Source organism: Mustela nivalis (assembly GCF_964662115.1).
Source record: "Mustela nivalis genome assembly, chromosome: 14".
NCBI classification, from domain to species: domain Eukaryota; kingdom Metazoa; phylum Chordata; class Mammalia; order Carnivora; family Mustelidae; genus Mustela; species Mustela nivalis.
The window spans coordinates 29,899,309-29,915,508 of record NC_139033.1 but is presented as its reverse complement, the minus strand read 5'-3'; the positions used below and the strand labels follow the sequence as shown (position 1 = coordinate 29,915,508).

General features: G+C 32.8%; 1 protein-coding gene across 1 annotated transcript in view; it reads right to left on the bottom strand.

The window, feature by feature from the left end:
- Window positions 1-16,200, bottom strand: part of CDH19 (cadherin 19) — a 93,127-nt gene that overhangs the window by 60,941 nt on the left and 15,986 nt on the right. The window contains exons 2-3 of the mRNA XM_082698690.1: window positions 10,407-10,708; window positions 6,851-7,145 (exon numbers count right to left, since the gene is read on the bottom strand). Coding sequence (XP_082554816.1) covers window positions 6,851-7,145; window positions 10,407-10,601 — 490 coding nt within the window. The 5' untranslated portion in view covers window positions 10,602-10,708. The remainder of the gene's footprint in view (window positions 1-6,850; window positions 7,146-10,406; window positions 10,709-16,200) is intronic.

Below are 16,200 nucleotides of genomic sequence, written 5' to 3'. Positions count from 1 at the left end.
AGATCATAGGTAGGCAGAGAGAGAGGAGGAAGCAGGCTCCCCGCCGAGCAGAGAGCCCGAAGTGGGGCTCGATCCCAGGACCCTGGGATCATGACCCAAGCCAAAGGCAGAGGCTCAACCCACTGAACCACCCAGGCGCCCCAGATTCTGAAAAAAAAATTTTTTTTTAAAGATTTTATTTATTTGACAGATGGAAATCCCAAGTAGACAGAGAAGCAGGCAGAGAGAGAGGAGGAAGCAGGCTCCCCGCTGAGTAGAGAGCCTGACGCGGGGCTCGATCCCAGGACCCTGGGATCATGACCTAAGCCGAAGGCAGAGGCTTTAACCCACTGAACCACCCAGGTGCCCGATTCTGAAATTTTTAAAGCTAGTTTTTGTAAAAGGACTTTATGAAAAGTTTAAGACAATATTTGACTTTACCCATTTTTTGTCAGCAATACTATATGGTGAAAACTTATTATTATGTAGGTTACACATGATGTAAACTTGTACAAATTCTTGAGAGGAAAATCATAGTTTAGTAGCCCAAACTATGGGAACTGGGAACTGCAGTTTGCCGATATACTTCATTTGTTTTGACACAAGCTATGAAATCATTATAAGATAATGGTATATTAATATGAGATAAAATATTTATTGGATATGAGAAATTACATATAAGCTATGCTTTCTGTGGCATTGTTAATAAGTGCTAAAACTTACAAAACAACATGAAATTTTTAAAGCTCAAAAGCATTACTGACAGCAGGAATATGATTTCCCCACACATTAGACATAGTCTCCCACCAAAAGTAAAATCTAATGTAAGAACAGTGTAATTCCATCAATATTCATTTATAAATGGATTTTAGTATTAACCACAAGTATTACAGAAGACTGACTGATTCTCACTTAAATGTTAAGTTTAATATTAGTAACAAAACTTTATTAAATGAAATCTCATATTTCACACTGAATGCTTTATCTTCTTTCTAGTGATTATGGAAGATATCCATAAAAATGTAAAACAGTGATAAATTTTGATATGCAGACTAATTTAGATATCCTGCAGCAACCTGTGACAAAGACATTTTGTATGTAAAGTTTCCACTCATTATAGAATACTAAATAAACAGTGTGGCCTAGTTTAATATATGATTGAATGCCAAGATCTGAACTGTAGATTTCAAAATGATTCATTTATTTTAGTGTGTAACGTTTTGTGTGTTAAGTTCAGTGGTAAAAATATTAAACAGGCTTTTCTTAGAATGAAGATATAAATTGTGAATAGGCTAGCTATTTTTACATGCAGTTTTAGTACAAGTATGTTTTGACTACGCTGAAGCAAATTTATTGAGAGGATGTTGGATTGTGTAATGGTCAAGTTTAAAGAAGCCCAAATTAAATATTATTTTGACCTACACTCTGTGTCTGTGATTTTTGTAACATTAAAACATATATAAAATATTGGGTAATTTAGGGGCATCTGGGTGGCTCAGTGGGTTAAAGTCTCTGCCTTCAGCTCAGGTCATGATCCCAGGATCTTGGGATCAAGCCCCACATTGGTCTCTTCGCTCATCAGGGAGCCTGCTTCCCACCCTCCCCCCCCACTGCCTCTCTGCCTGCTTGTGATCTCTGTCAAATAAATAAATAAAATCTTAAAAAAACATACATACATATATATATATATATATATATATATATATATGTATATTAGGTAATTTAGTAAATTATAATTTTATGCAATAAAATTCATGACAGAAATAAGGTTTTAATCTGTGGATCTGCTCATCCTTTCACACCAGGCACTTATTTTATTAGTGAGGATCATTATTTATTTACAGGGACCGATTAGCACATCTCTCCGGTGTTTATATTTGATATTCAATTATTTTACAACATAGAACCTCCAAGCAAAACTCAAGAAACAGGTGATATTTTCCCACTTGTCATCTTAAACGTGCAAAATATTTTTCAATTTTTTTTGTTTTTTCTGTCTACCATCACCTGAAAATTAGGTCATTCTTATTCTTGTGTTGTATTTTTGACACCCCTACTTTTCATAATGTGAGAGAATCTATGTCAGACAGATGGACTGTGTTTAAGAAAGCAAACAATATGTTCAGAGAAAATACAAAGAGTAATCCATCCCAAACTCAGTCACATTCAAGTCATATCTCCAAAGACAGAAGTTTCATAAAATATAATTTTCAAATTTGATGTATTTTAAGAAATAAGGATTTTTATATTTCAGATAAGTTTCTGCTAAGTGTTGATGCTTATTAAATTTATGAATTCAAAAAGTGACATATATCAAATTCAATCTCTTCTTTTATAACAGGTGGCATATTATTTTGATGGTAAATACTATTAATGTGAATTTCTTTTTCTTCAAGCTTTACTGAGATACAATTGATATACAACATTGTCTAAGTTCAAGGTATACAACATGATGGTTGATACAAATATATTGAGAAATGATTACCACAATAAGGTTAGTTAACACCCCATTCACCTCATATAATTACAATTTTACCTCGTTGTGGTGAGAACAGTTAAGATCTACTATTTTAGTAACTTTCCAATATGTAATACAGTAATGTTATTATTATATGATCTTTATACTTTATTTGACTAAAGTCGTCTATCATGTTTGATTTGCTTCTGTTGAACCATCCTTGCATCCTGGAGCTGAATCCCACCTGATCAAGGTATATGATCTTTTTAATGTGCTGTTGAATTGGGCTTGCTAAAATTTTGTTGACAATTTTTGAATCTGTGTTCACTAGAGATACTGACCTATAGTTTTCTTGTGGTGTCCTTATCTGGTTTTGGTATCAGGGTAAGGCTAACTTTGTAAAATTAACTTTGGGAGTTTCCATCCTCTTCAAATTTTTGTAAGAGTTTGAGAAGGACTGATATTAATCCTTCTTTTAAATCTTTGGTAGAACTTACCAGTGAAGCCAATAGGTCCTGGACCTTTATTCGTTGGGATGTTTTTAGTTACTGAGTCACTCTTACGAGTAATCTGTCTGCTCTGATTTTCTGTTTCTTCACGATTCAGGCTCAGTGGGTTATATATTTCTGGAAATTGAAATGTTCCTAGAAGTTCTGCACTGGGAAATTTTACAATTGAGGAATCACTATTCAGAGACTATCTGCAGCACTTTAGGTCAACTGTGTGCTCAACGGACTCCCATAAAGCCGCCCTGGGTTTTATAACCACCGGTATCCTCTGTTCATCTCCCAAACCTCATTTAAAAATAAATCTTATGTTTATAAGGTTTATACATAAACCTTATGTAGTTTTTTGCCCATCCATGCACTCATTTTTTTAACTCAGTCATCAAAAACTTCAGGTCCTGTGTGACTCCTAGCCTATTAGACCTTATATTTTTGTGTGGGAGAGAGATAATAATTTTGTAATTCCAGACTAATGAGTGGAAAGACAATATTTCATCTCAATTCTATTTGGTAGCTCTAGTATTAGAAGTAATTGCATTTTAAATATAAATCTTATCAGTAAAAGCACACTATAAATGAATATGTGTTTTAATAAGCAACAAGTAGTTTATAGTTTTCTTGGTTTTCTCTTCTGATGACATCCTCAAATGGAGATTCCTTTCAGTACTCTACCAAATTCTACATGCAAAGTACAGACTCAAATATAATAACTGGTATTTGACTATAATACAACACACAATATTTAAGACAACAGAGAATAAAATGTTTGCATCTTTGCTTTGTAAAGGATAAGAATGGTGGGTAGGGTGTTTGGAAGCAAGATTAACATTCGAGAACCTATAAAATGGCATTAATATGGAAAGAACATGAAGAATTAAGTATATGTTCAGGTAAAATAATTCATATTATTCATTATTTAAATATTGAGATTGAGGAAAACAGAAAAATCACACATAATATTGATTGATTTCTTCAAAGCAAAGCTAATAATTCAAGGAATGCTTCAGAGGGAAACCATCTACACTCAGTTGACAGAACAATGGGATATTCTTCTATCTCCATATAAAATAACATTTCTGACAATAGCTGACTATTGTTCTCTTGGCCACTTAACTTGCACAGAAAGGAATAAAAAGTGCTTATTGATTTTAGTATGATTCCATAAAATGCCTGAATCCAGACTGGCACTCCCACAAGTACACAGATTAACTAGGTTGATATATGCATGAACCTTGAATTGCAAAGCAAAGAGATCTGTGCTAGTCAAATACCATACAGAACAAACCAAGGTTTTGTGATGTCTGCTGAATCAACCACAGTCTTGTGGTCACACTGATGCCACGATGCAAAGACCTCGTCCTGCACATACTGCAATCTCCTTGTGGATCCACTCTCCAGCTCCACATAAGAGAATATCTCATAATAGAGGACCTCCTCCTCCTATCAAAAATCCCACCCATTTGCTCTCAATTAGTGCCTTTGTCTCATATCTAATGGATAGAAACAAGCACTTATTAACTGGTTTCTTATCAACCAAAGTGTTAACTTAACCTGAATCTGTCTCCTCTACTATTGCTCTAGATTCCATGGGTCCTTTCCTTCTCAAGAATAGTTTTCCATCAGTTATTGCCCCTGATTTTCTTCCAAAATACCCTTCTTTTGGATCACTGCCTATAGTATATAACTGTGCTTTTAAAATTCCCATCCTAGTAAGTGCTTAAATAATGATAATAATAATAAAAAATCCTATTTATCTTTATCTCTCTCTACCTAGTGTCCACATGTCTATTTTCTCTCTGTAGTATAGTATCTGTTAAAGTTGGCTAAATTCACTGTAACCTCCTCTTCTCCATCCATTCATGCAATAGAATAATCTCCAAAATATTGCAGTCCCATTAATTCAACCGAATTTCTCTTACCAAAATCACTAGGAGCCTTCAACTTGCCATATCAAAATCACTATACTTTCTTCATTTAATTCAACCTCACAGCAGCATTCCAGATAGCTGGCAGACCTCTTCCTTCGCAACATCTCTTTTCATGTCTTTCTATTTTTCTACATCACTGGTCAATCTCAATCATTCTAAATTACAAGTCAATCCCCTTTTGCTTAACAGTCGACGCATCCTGTTCATTTTTCTCTTTTCTACATACATTCTCTGCCAAGGCATCTCATCCATGGCCATGCCTAAATGCTTGCTATTTGACAATAACTCCCATATTAATAATTAATATATGCAATCCTCTTCATACTGTATGGGAATATTTTCCTAGAACATGACATGATTGGACTCTTTGTAAACAACTTCAAATATCATCTCCTAAAATGTCCCACTTCCTCCAGTCAATTAGCATCATACCTTACCCAAAATTAACACTTTCATACACACAATATCAAATATCACCTTATTTAAAAATAGTTACTGCTTGTGTGGTATAACTAAAACATAGGTTTCATACAAGCAATTACCTCCAAAATTACATTTCAAAAAATATTCTAGTAAATGTTAGGTCCATAAGGTATGCTATTTAGGAAAAAAGAGGAGTAGGAGGAGGAACTCAACGAGGAGGAGGAGGATGGAGTGGAAAGAAGAAATGTTTCACTGCTTAGCTACCAAACAGAAAAATAAAAACGTGTCATTTACATCTAATGATTATTGGTCATGACACATATTCACAGTCGAATTTGTTCATGCTATAAAGACCTATGTTCTGAACACATGTAGAAAGAAGTCTTTAAATTGCTTCCTGGAACCTCTGGCACAAATAATACATTGTATGTTAATAAAAAAAATTAAAAAAATAAATTGTTTCCTAGAACATTAAAAAACAAGAATCAGGAAAATATACAACAGAATATACATCTTAGATTTGGTGGCTAATAAATCAAATGTTTAGGCAAAGAAATTTTGAAGTATGTTAGCATAATTTAAAATGGCCATTATGGAACAGAATTTATCACACTTAAGTAAATTTTATTAACTTAATTTTAATATATATTGAGCTATCAAAATTTTCTGTCTCAGTGAGTGAACAAATTTTGCATAGCCACACCATAATTTCCTCTCTATTAGAAAGACATTTCTGATTTTCAATGCCTTCAGTTCTTATAGCTTATGGAAAGCACTTGCTTCTATATGCAATATATTTAAAATATTTATAAAAAATAACATTGGAATTGAAAGGAACTTTGAAGATAAATACAGTTGCACAGAAGTGTTCAACCACTTTGTTTTTAGTCTTTATGTTCCATGATTTTGATGCAGAGTATTTGTGTCTTAAAAATTGGTCTTCTACTACTCAAACATGCATATTTTTCAGGATGATCTTATGTGTTTTTAAGATACAAGATTATATCCTGTTTTGGAAAATGCATTTTATACTGGAGAAACTAATAAGTGAATAAGCTAAAGAATTTTATAAATCACTAAAACATACATTTTTTTAAAAGCTTTGTCAGAGAGCGAGGACAGAGGGAGAGGAGAGACAGCATGAGTGTAAGGGGGGGATGTCAGGCAGAGAGGGAGGGAGAAGCAGGCTCCCCATTGAGCAGGGAACCCGATGCAGGACTCAATCCCAGCACCCTGGGATCATGACCTGAGCTGAAGGCAAACACTTAACCAACTGAGGCACCCAGGCATCCCTAAAATGTACATGTTTAACCCTTTTTTCTATTGCCTTGAGGAATGAGATATTTTAACAAGACAAATAGTGTATTAACATACAGTACTATTGTTTACAAAATTGAAATAATCATCTAATTTTTAAAAAATATTTTACTTAATATGTTTGTAGAAGGAAGTACAAGTGTTGAACTTTCAATAATTCACTTCCAAAAACATGAGCTCAAGATTTTAAATCTGTTGTCATTGTTAATATATCTTTGATGTAAATTAATATGCAATACCTTCTGGAGACATCTCTGGTACAATGGCCTCATAAGGTTCATCTAGGAATTTGGGTTCATTGTCATTGATATCCGAAACTCTGATGACAAACTCAGACTCGGGTTCCACAGCCCTTCCGGTAGTGCTGTCTATTACCTGGGCTCTTAGAGTGTAGAGGGATCGTTCCTCTCTATCAAGCTTCTGGACGGCATATATGTCACCTGTTCTCTCATCAATGACAAAAATACTTCCAGCTCCAGCTCCCAAAAGCTTGTACTGGAAAGAGTTGTTTCCATTGTCTAAATCAGATCTTAGCTGCAAGTGCAAAGAGGGATAATTAAGTTTCTAAGACAGGTTTAAACGGACAAATCAATTTTAACGATTTTATTTTCATGTCTGTTAATTTTTCCCCAAGTTAATAACTCCATGTAATTTCCACAGTATATTAAATCAGGTGAAATATTAATTTTAAGATTAAATTCTATCATCAGAGAAGTCTGAAATTTCAATGTAAATCACTACGTAAATTTTATTACTCTAAATAGATTATTCTAATTAGAAACTATAGTAATTGGAAAACAAAGTACCTTCCATAAATTCTGCACAACAAAACTGGTTCAAGTTTACTCTATGACTATATTCTTGGTTACTAAAACCGTACTCTCAAATATTTATATTAGATTGGGATGTAGAGACAGATAGGAAGATAATAATCTAGGTAAATGTGAACAGTGATGTTTTATCTCTAGGCTAAAAACACATAGGAAACACTGAAAATATTACCAGGAAAATAAGAAAGCATGTTGAGAAGATAATGAGAGCTTCACCCTTCCTTGTTGGCATTTATAACATAACAAAATCTACAAGTTGCTTTATATATGATTTCCCAATAAATCCTCATAACATCGTGAGATACATATTATTATTTATTTATAATAAATTTATTATTATAAATAATTATTTATACAGAGATAATTATTTATACAGAGAAAGAGAGACTGAAAATTTTTCAAACTTTTGCAGAGTTATGGTTTTTATATAGGTTTATGATTTAGACAACAGGTCTGTCTGACCCCAGAGCTTCCACTGCTCTGAGTGTTGCTAAATTAGATCTATTGCTTTCCAACAAATTCAACTCAGTCCTCAAATGCATCTTTTCTTCTTGTGCCCTCATTATTTTTATTTTTTAAAGGCAAAGTAAATTTGTTCATTCATAGTGTTAATGGAATTTTGAATTTTATATATAAAAACAAGGGTTATTATGATACAGGTAACATTGGTTGGTTGGGTTCTCATACCTAAATTATTTTTACATAAAGAGAAGAAGTATGCCATAATCCCTTAATTATTGTGAATCCGTAGTTTTGATTTATCATTTATGAATATGTCCTTCTTCGAAGTAAGAGCTTCTCTGAAAATTTACAAAGCTAACCAAAGAAATAAAATTCTAAACCAATTCATAACTTTTCTGATAGCTCAAGGTACAATGGACTAATTAGTATATTCCTCTGTGACTGGGTAGAATATCTGAAGATATCTAAAATAATAAATTTTAATAATTTTAATAACATGTTGAATAACACTACTATTTACTGAAAGAAACAGATTGGGAATAATAATAAAGAGATAATAAAGTTATAGCTCTTTTCATCTGATAGCTCTTCATTACTCATAAGATAAAACAGAAGGTTCCATGACTCACTAATAAGAAACTGAGGGACACAAATGTCCTTTCTAATAAGTATAGCAAATGAAAGTAAAGGGTGCCTATGTTTTTCAAATATCATTTTGATACAGTTTGAAAGTTTTATTAAGTATTAGAATGAGATGATAAATCAAATTAGGTAATGAATAAATGTATTCCCAGTATATATGCACAGTATAATTTTCATGGATCAGTAAGCCTGATCCCTTTAAGATATATATATTTATTTATTTTTTTAAACATCAGCCTCTTAATGTCACAAAATACACAAGTTAAACACATTTTAATTTCATGAATTCCGTATTACGATATTTTCTGTATTTCTATTAAAAATTTTTTTTTCAATTAGGCAGTTACTATTGGTTTGGCAAATCAATATGCCTTTAATTTTTTACTTAATTGTGCTTTCCAAACTTAATCCCTGTTAACAAATAGTTCAAAAAGAAAGTCATCTGGACACATCAGCTACATTTTATTTTTACCAGCTCTTTAACTACAGCACCTAAATATTCATTATTACTGTCTTTTAAACCAGTTATCTGTATGTTATTTAAGACTAATGACATTGTTTTAGGCGAAAACATCTGTTAGGATACTTTTGTAAGTATTTTTATGGAAAGAAAAAAATAGGCAAAATCAATCACGATGTGAAAGGAGGCAACAGGAGATGTGCCCGGAGCACGAAAACAAAAACTAGAAAATGTGACAGTCAGCCAGGGAGCTAGTCTCTGCTCTGCTTGTACTGATGCGCTTCCCTGTAGAGCCTTATTCACTAAAAGTCACCAGGCTCTGTTAGTCTGTCACCTGGCTCATTGATGGGAGAGCATACGGGGCTCTGTGGAGTTCACTGTAAAGGTGGCTACAGAGACTCAGTTAACTAGCACACGCTTAACCAAGGACCTCGTCTTTGCCATCCTGCCTCTGATTTACCTGCAGTCATCTTCGAGAATAAAAAGATGTGAAATTGCCTCAAAGCAGGCACACGCACATACACAAATGTTTGAAATCTGTTTGCCTAAGATCCTAACCTGAGCCTTCGGTTGAATATACACATATACATTTGCTGGATGGGACAGATGAACTCCTTTGGAATCTGGACATCACGCTAACGCTGCAGCTCTCCTGAAAGGGCTAGGAAAAGGGAGTTAATGAATTTTGAGTGCTTCACCCTTTGGGCCCAATTAAATTTTAGTGCCAGTTAATTAGCGGTTAAACTTATTTCAGTCCATTCATCTAGAGAAAGATCCTTACAGAAGAGGACACGGTATTGTAATTACCTCTGTTTAAAGAAAATTGAATAATAATAAAAACCAAAAACATAAATAGGGAATGTTCTATCTCATTAGGGAAATTTAAAAAATATATATATTCTTATAAAAAAGAAAAAATAATTATTCTTTATACTTCCTAATCAAATGAAGTGTGTAGGCTCTTGAAGCTACTTAGCTGTAAAAGGGTTTGGTATTAATCTGCTTCATGAAAAATTAATGATGGGTAAATCAACACCTACTGAGCATAATAGAAAATCAGACTAAATGCTGTTGGTAAACGTTATTATTCTCAGTGCGGTTGCTTTGATCCATTACCAAAAATAACACCATCAAATTTCCAGATGTTGATAAATGAGGGCGGTATTTTCATAAGGGAGACAAAAGTAAAATTTCAAAGTCAGAGCTTTTCTTCTTCCTCAAGTTTTGCAAATATTTTAGGTGCTTGAAAATCTGAAACAATTAATTAGGCTGATGTCTGAAGCTTTCTAAGGGTTCCACAGAGAAAATGTAGAATTATCAAGTGACTTAAAACTTCCTCAATCCATCCATTTAGAGTTCTGTAATGTTATTTCCTGTAACACTTTCACAAAACACCAGTACCTGGCCAATGTGATAATTAGTCTCGTTCCTTTCCTCTGGTACAAAAAACTGGTTCCACATCCAACCACGCTTCACTCGGAAGTGAGAACCCACGGGGTGCTCAACTTCCTCTGTTGTAGAGCTTTCTGTTGCTGTAAAGCAAGGCCATATGAGAGGAATTCCCAAGATAAAAGGTAGCAAGAAGCAACAATTCATTCTGCTCTTTGGATTCCAACTGGTGTTGTTCAGAGGAAAGTGTAGTTGCAAACAAAAACCGTATGTTCCTTTATAATCTTTTTAAGTCTTAGGTTTCTTTCATATTCCTAGAGAACAAGAAACAAACAAAATTTAAATAAAAAATAACATTTTCTCACAAAATTGCTACAGTAAGGGTACAACTTTTGCATTCATAAAAACAAAACAACAATACACACATAATATATCTTCCAAGCTGGTTATATTTTGTTATATTTTTGTTATATATATTTGGTTATAGCTCAGCAATAATTTGAATGGTATAATTAAAAACTTCTGCTCAAGCATCGTCCATTTTAAGCTATAGCCATAAATCTGCCTGAAGGTTGAAAAGTTGGTCTGGCAATCTCATTGATTGATAGGTGACACTGAGATAGATTTTTTTGGTTTAATTTAACCTGCTTACATCTTCTATTCTATCTCGGTAAAACTCAACAGTCAAGCCAGGGGAAAAAATGTGATCTTTCTTCTTTTTCTAAATAGCATTAAGTCTCCTAATCCAATTTCCCAAGTTACAGTATTAGATAAACAAAATGACAATTCAGTTTGAAATCTGGGGGATTTAATAATCAGTTATATTGATGTTATAAAACACTCTGTGAATAGAAAACCCATGCAAGATATTTGCCATTTTATATTATGAAAGATATGAAAAGAAACGTTTTTCATCTTAACAAAGAGATTATGTTATTTTTAGAAAATAAATACAAAATATAGTGCCAGGGTAAATATGGCTGTTTATAACATATAAGACAGAGATAAAAGATAGCCTCTATTATCAAAATACTAAAAAAGAAACTTCAACTACTGAATTTTGCATGTAAAACTTTCCATTTAACTGATACTTATTATACCAACTCCTTTGAAATGACTGGTAATTCTCACCCTTAAAGAAAATTGAATAGCTTTGCATTTACCACATTGACATAGCACTTCCATATAACCAAATTGGGTTTGTTTGTTTGAGACTCACGAAGACAAATAATTTTGTCAGGTATGTAGTTTAATACTACATGATCAACAGAAAAGCCAGAGTCCCTGTGTCTGTTAGGAGTTTTCTTTAAGATCTCATTTTGAATCTTCTCCACACATTTTTGAACAACCACCGAGAGATATTTTAGGTCTCTGATTCTTGTTAGAAAAAGTCGTTAAAAAACACCTAATTAAGAAAGAACAGGTTGTCATAAATGGAGATATTGTGGTGCCTCTGAGTTCCTTTAAGCAGATGTTTTCTTTGTTATATATTTCCTTAATGAAGGCCATGAAGAAATTCAACTGAGGTGAAAATTAAAGATGAATTTCATTCTCATGTTGAATATTTGAAACTTAAATATCTGTTGTTTAGAAATTGCTAAAATATACCTTTTGATAGCCAGTAAATAATGAAAATATTCAGAATAAGTTCAGTTTCTTAATGAGGAAGTTATTTTGTATAAATATAAAAAAATATCACTACCAGTGGTGTGAAGTGTAAATTACAATGTTGGGAAAATGCATTTATGTCAATTTTATATTATGATATTTTCATTCATCTAGGAGAAAAATGAGAGGTTTTAGGGAAGATACTGTTTTAGATTAAAGTTATTTAAAACACACAAGAACAAGTGTAAAATAAAGACAGTGCTTAGAACTTAATTTGTACAAACGTATTTTTATGTTTACATTTTTTATGAATTTGTGGCAATCCAATATGATAATTCAGTACCTTGAGATGACAGAAAACATTGTGGATTTTGTTAGTTATAGAAGTTTCTTTGTGGTTAAAAATAAACCTACTTTTGATCATGTATACTGAAACATTTTGGTGTCTAGAACTTTTTAAAAACATTTCAGAAATAGTAGGAGCTCAGGTAAAATCATTGAGGCAAAGGCTTGATAATTAATTCTTGAAATTGGGTCATGAACATTTGCATGGCTATTATTTTATTCTTCACTTGTGTTTAAAATTTATAAATTAAAACAACAACAAAAATAACAATTTATTTAGTATTTTTAAAATCAATATGGTGGACAAAAACCACTAAATAATTTAATTTAGTGATGCTACTAATGAGAACACACACACACACACACACACACACACACAAACACACAAACAGAACCCCTATATGGTGCTGATGAAACTGAAAAACTGGACAGCCATTTTGAGGAATAGTTTGGCCAAATCTACTGTATTTAAAAATTAGTTGAATATATAAACTAACAGCTTTTTTTTTAATTGCTTTATATCTAGAGATATTCTCAAATTTTTCCACTGTGAAGCAAACATAAATTGGGTTAATCAGAAATATATATATATATATATATAGAAAAATAAAGTTTAAATCACAGTACTATATGATACCAATTACAAAGTGTTTTAAAATTACAAGATGATGCCATATGAGACTGTTGTCATACATAAATTGTGTAAAGCAAGTCTAGAAAAAGAAAAGTGATACACAATATTTATTATGGTAATTACCATGCTAGTAGGAAGAGAAATTGGTTTAAAGATTGAAGTTTAGAAATATGTCTCATTTTTCTCCCTCTAAACAATCTCAAGTAAATATGTCAAATAATAACACTCATTAAATCTGGGTGATTTTTCTACCATATGTTAGATTTTTTTTTCAGATAAAGTACATGACTGAAATATTTTGCAATTAAATTTAAAATTAAATGTTAAACTATCATTATTTTATAATCCTAAATGATAAAACAGATAGGAGACCCTTTTATTTGAACCTCTTAATATAAAGATACAAGAATGAAATGGTAGCAGTAGGTATTCCTGAACTATGAAATATTATGGCTTTGTTTATACTTTTCTAGATCCCAAATTGTCTATAATGGTCATACATTTCAGGGTAAGGGAAAATGTTTCAAATAATCGTCCACTTCTGATTGAAGAGTGTTGACAGCTGTCAGCAGTGCCAGGCTGAGAAATATTCAGGGAGAATCTGGGCTAATACGGAAAAATGCTATCAATTAGTACGTCTGAAATGGGCCCTAGAGAAACAAGCAGTGGCATTTCCACCCTCCATCTCCAGTCCTGTCAGGTGAATGTATGGATGAAAACTTGCATAATATTTCAATATGGGAAAAACGCTAATACTGTGTCTCATGTTGATTTGTTTAAATTTAATCTCATTGCTCATAACTAGGCATATTTATAAATATTAAATAAAATGCAGTGTGAACTACATTTCCTTACATATCTTGAAAATATATATATTTCAAAATATGTAATATATAAAAATTAAGTGACATTGCTATTAACACAAAATTACAAAATAAAATAATATTAATATCTGAATAGAACTATTATAAAATACATCAACATATTATGTTCAAATAGGATCACATAATTTTAATATCAAAATCTGTACTTTCTCTAATGTATTACTTTCACATATGAAGAAATTTATATCAAGACATTTTAAGTGACCTGTCCAGTAGCACATACTTATTTACCAGTGGAAATTAGACTGGAAATCTAATCTTAAAGGCATGGTGTGTTCACTGTGTCTTACTGAAGAAGGAAAACATGTAGATGTCTAACACAGTCCATGGCACTTGTCATTGATAGTTCTTATTTAAATATATAGAAATTGCGTTTGAACGTCTGGACCAGTCTTGAAATTAGATATAATAAAATGTTTTCTATTATCTCTGTTTAGAACACATTTTCCCCCCTTGTTCTAAAGATTCTTGAGGTTAAAAAAAAAAAAAGCAAGAATGAGTCAGAACAATGGATTTGGTGTCTGTATGGAAGAAGATAGAAGTTGTAGCTCGGAAAATGTGGATGGGTTAAATAGAAAAACTTAATCCTATTTGTGATCTTTTTAAAAATCAAGTGAAACTTGGCAGCCTCATAGAATGACAGCATCCATAAAGGCTATTAAATGGCTTTCTCAGAACACTAATAGGAAATACAGAAAGAAATGCTCGTGGATATAGCTTGTATACATAAATGAGAAGAAGCAGTAACTCCAGACCAAGATTTATATTAAACCATGGGCCAACTCTTTCTCTGTAGACGTGGAATGTAAAACATCTTTCTCTGTCCCATTTATATGCATTCGTTAAACATTATTTTACATATTTACTGGGACAAATAAAAGCACTGTGCTACAGCTAAAGCAATAGAAGGTCAGAGTGTCTATGTAGGAGCTCCTCAAGCCCGCATTGGCTTTACGGCCTTCCCTATTCACTCTCTGCATGATGTCCTAGGATGGGGAACAAGGGCCATTTCATCCCTGGGCTGGCTACTGTGAACTCTGTTTCTGGCAGTTGCAGAGGACTGTGGATTAATGAGGACTGTGCTCAGTGCTAAGCACTGACAAAATTGAGCCTGAAAGTGAAAATATTCCCCAATGAGAAGAGGCATATTCCAATTGATGAAATACCCATTGGCAAAATATCACTTTAAAAAATCTGGTATCCCACCTTTTTCCATCTTCCACAAGTTACCAAAACGTGATTTCTCATTAATTCTAAGCTAAATAACTACATAACACTGTATTGAAGATTTGCCTAAAAGGCATATCCTTCATTATATGATGCCCACGCAATTAATCAGTATGGGACTTCATTATATCTTGCCATATTAGTAATGACTTTAATTTGGCCACTGGATGTCCACACACTCTTTCTTACACTTAGTTTTCTTGTGTGATTGCAGTCAACCCTGTAAAATATTTTCTTTAGGGAAATCTCCTTTTCTCTAAATGTTCTTGTGAAAATATACAATGTAGAAAAATAAAAGGAAAAAAAATAAAGCAATACTTTGTTTCTAAATACTTTCTAAAGCAGTATTCTAATATCACTTCATTATCCCAGGAGGTAAACCCACATATATTTATCCATGCTTCTGGTTTCACTCCATAATTTAAAAACACCAGGAATTCCCTGAATACTTTAAATCTATTCATTTGGAGAGATACAGAAAATTGGTCTCACGGTTAACAAAGAACAAGTGAATAAAAACAAATTTCAAAATTCGTGTTAACATAATATTATTCGGCCATTAAGTGTGGTGCTCTAAAGTGATTTAATGATATAGAAATATGGCTGTAACACTTTGTTAGATAAAAGAAATACCTACAAAGAAAATTATCCCATTAATTTAGGGAAAAAAGTATGTTGAAAGTGCAGAAAAGAAGGCCAGAAAGACTATGACCTCAAATGTAGATAGAACTTGCGTCTGCATTGAGAAATTATAAATGACTTAAAATTTTCCTCATGTCTATTACCTGTGTTAGTATTTAGTACATGTCTATACATGACTACATAAGAAAAGTTTATTTAGTGCCATCATGAAGATCAAGAGAGCACCACTGACTGCCTCTGAGGTTGTTTTCCCAAATTTGTTGAGATGAAATGCTCCCCAGGCAGCTTGGTGGAGTGAGGGGTCAAGGAAGAACTGAATACACAGTCTTGCCACCCACTGCTATAATACTTGACAAAGGTTAACCTCTGGGTACCTACTCATCTCATTTGGAAAATTAGTTTAACACTAGTGCCTATCCCATGGAGTTATCTTGATTAAATGAGTTAATATGTTAGATACTGTCTG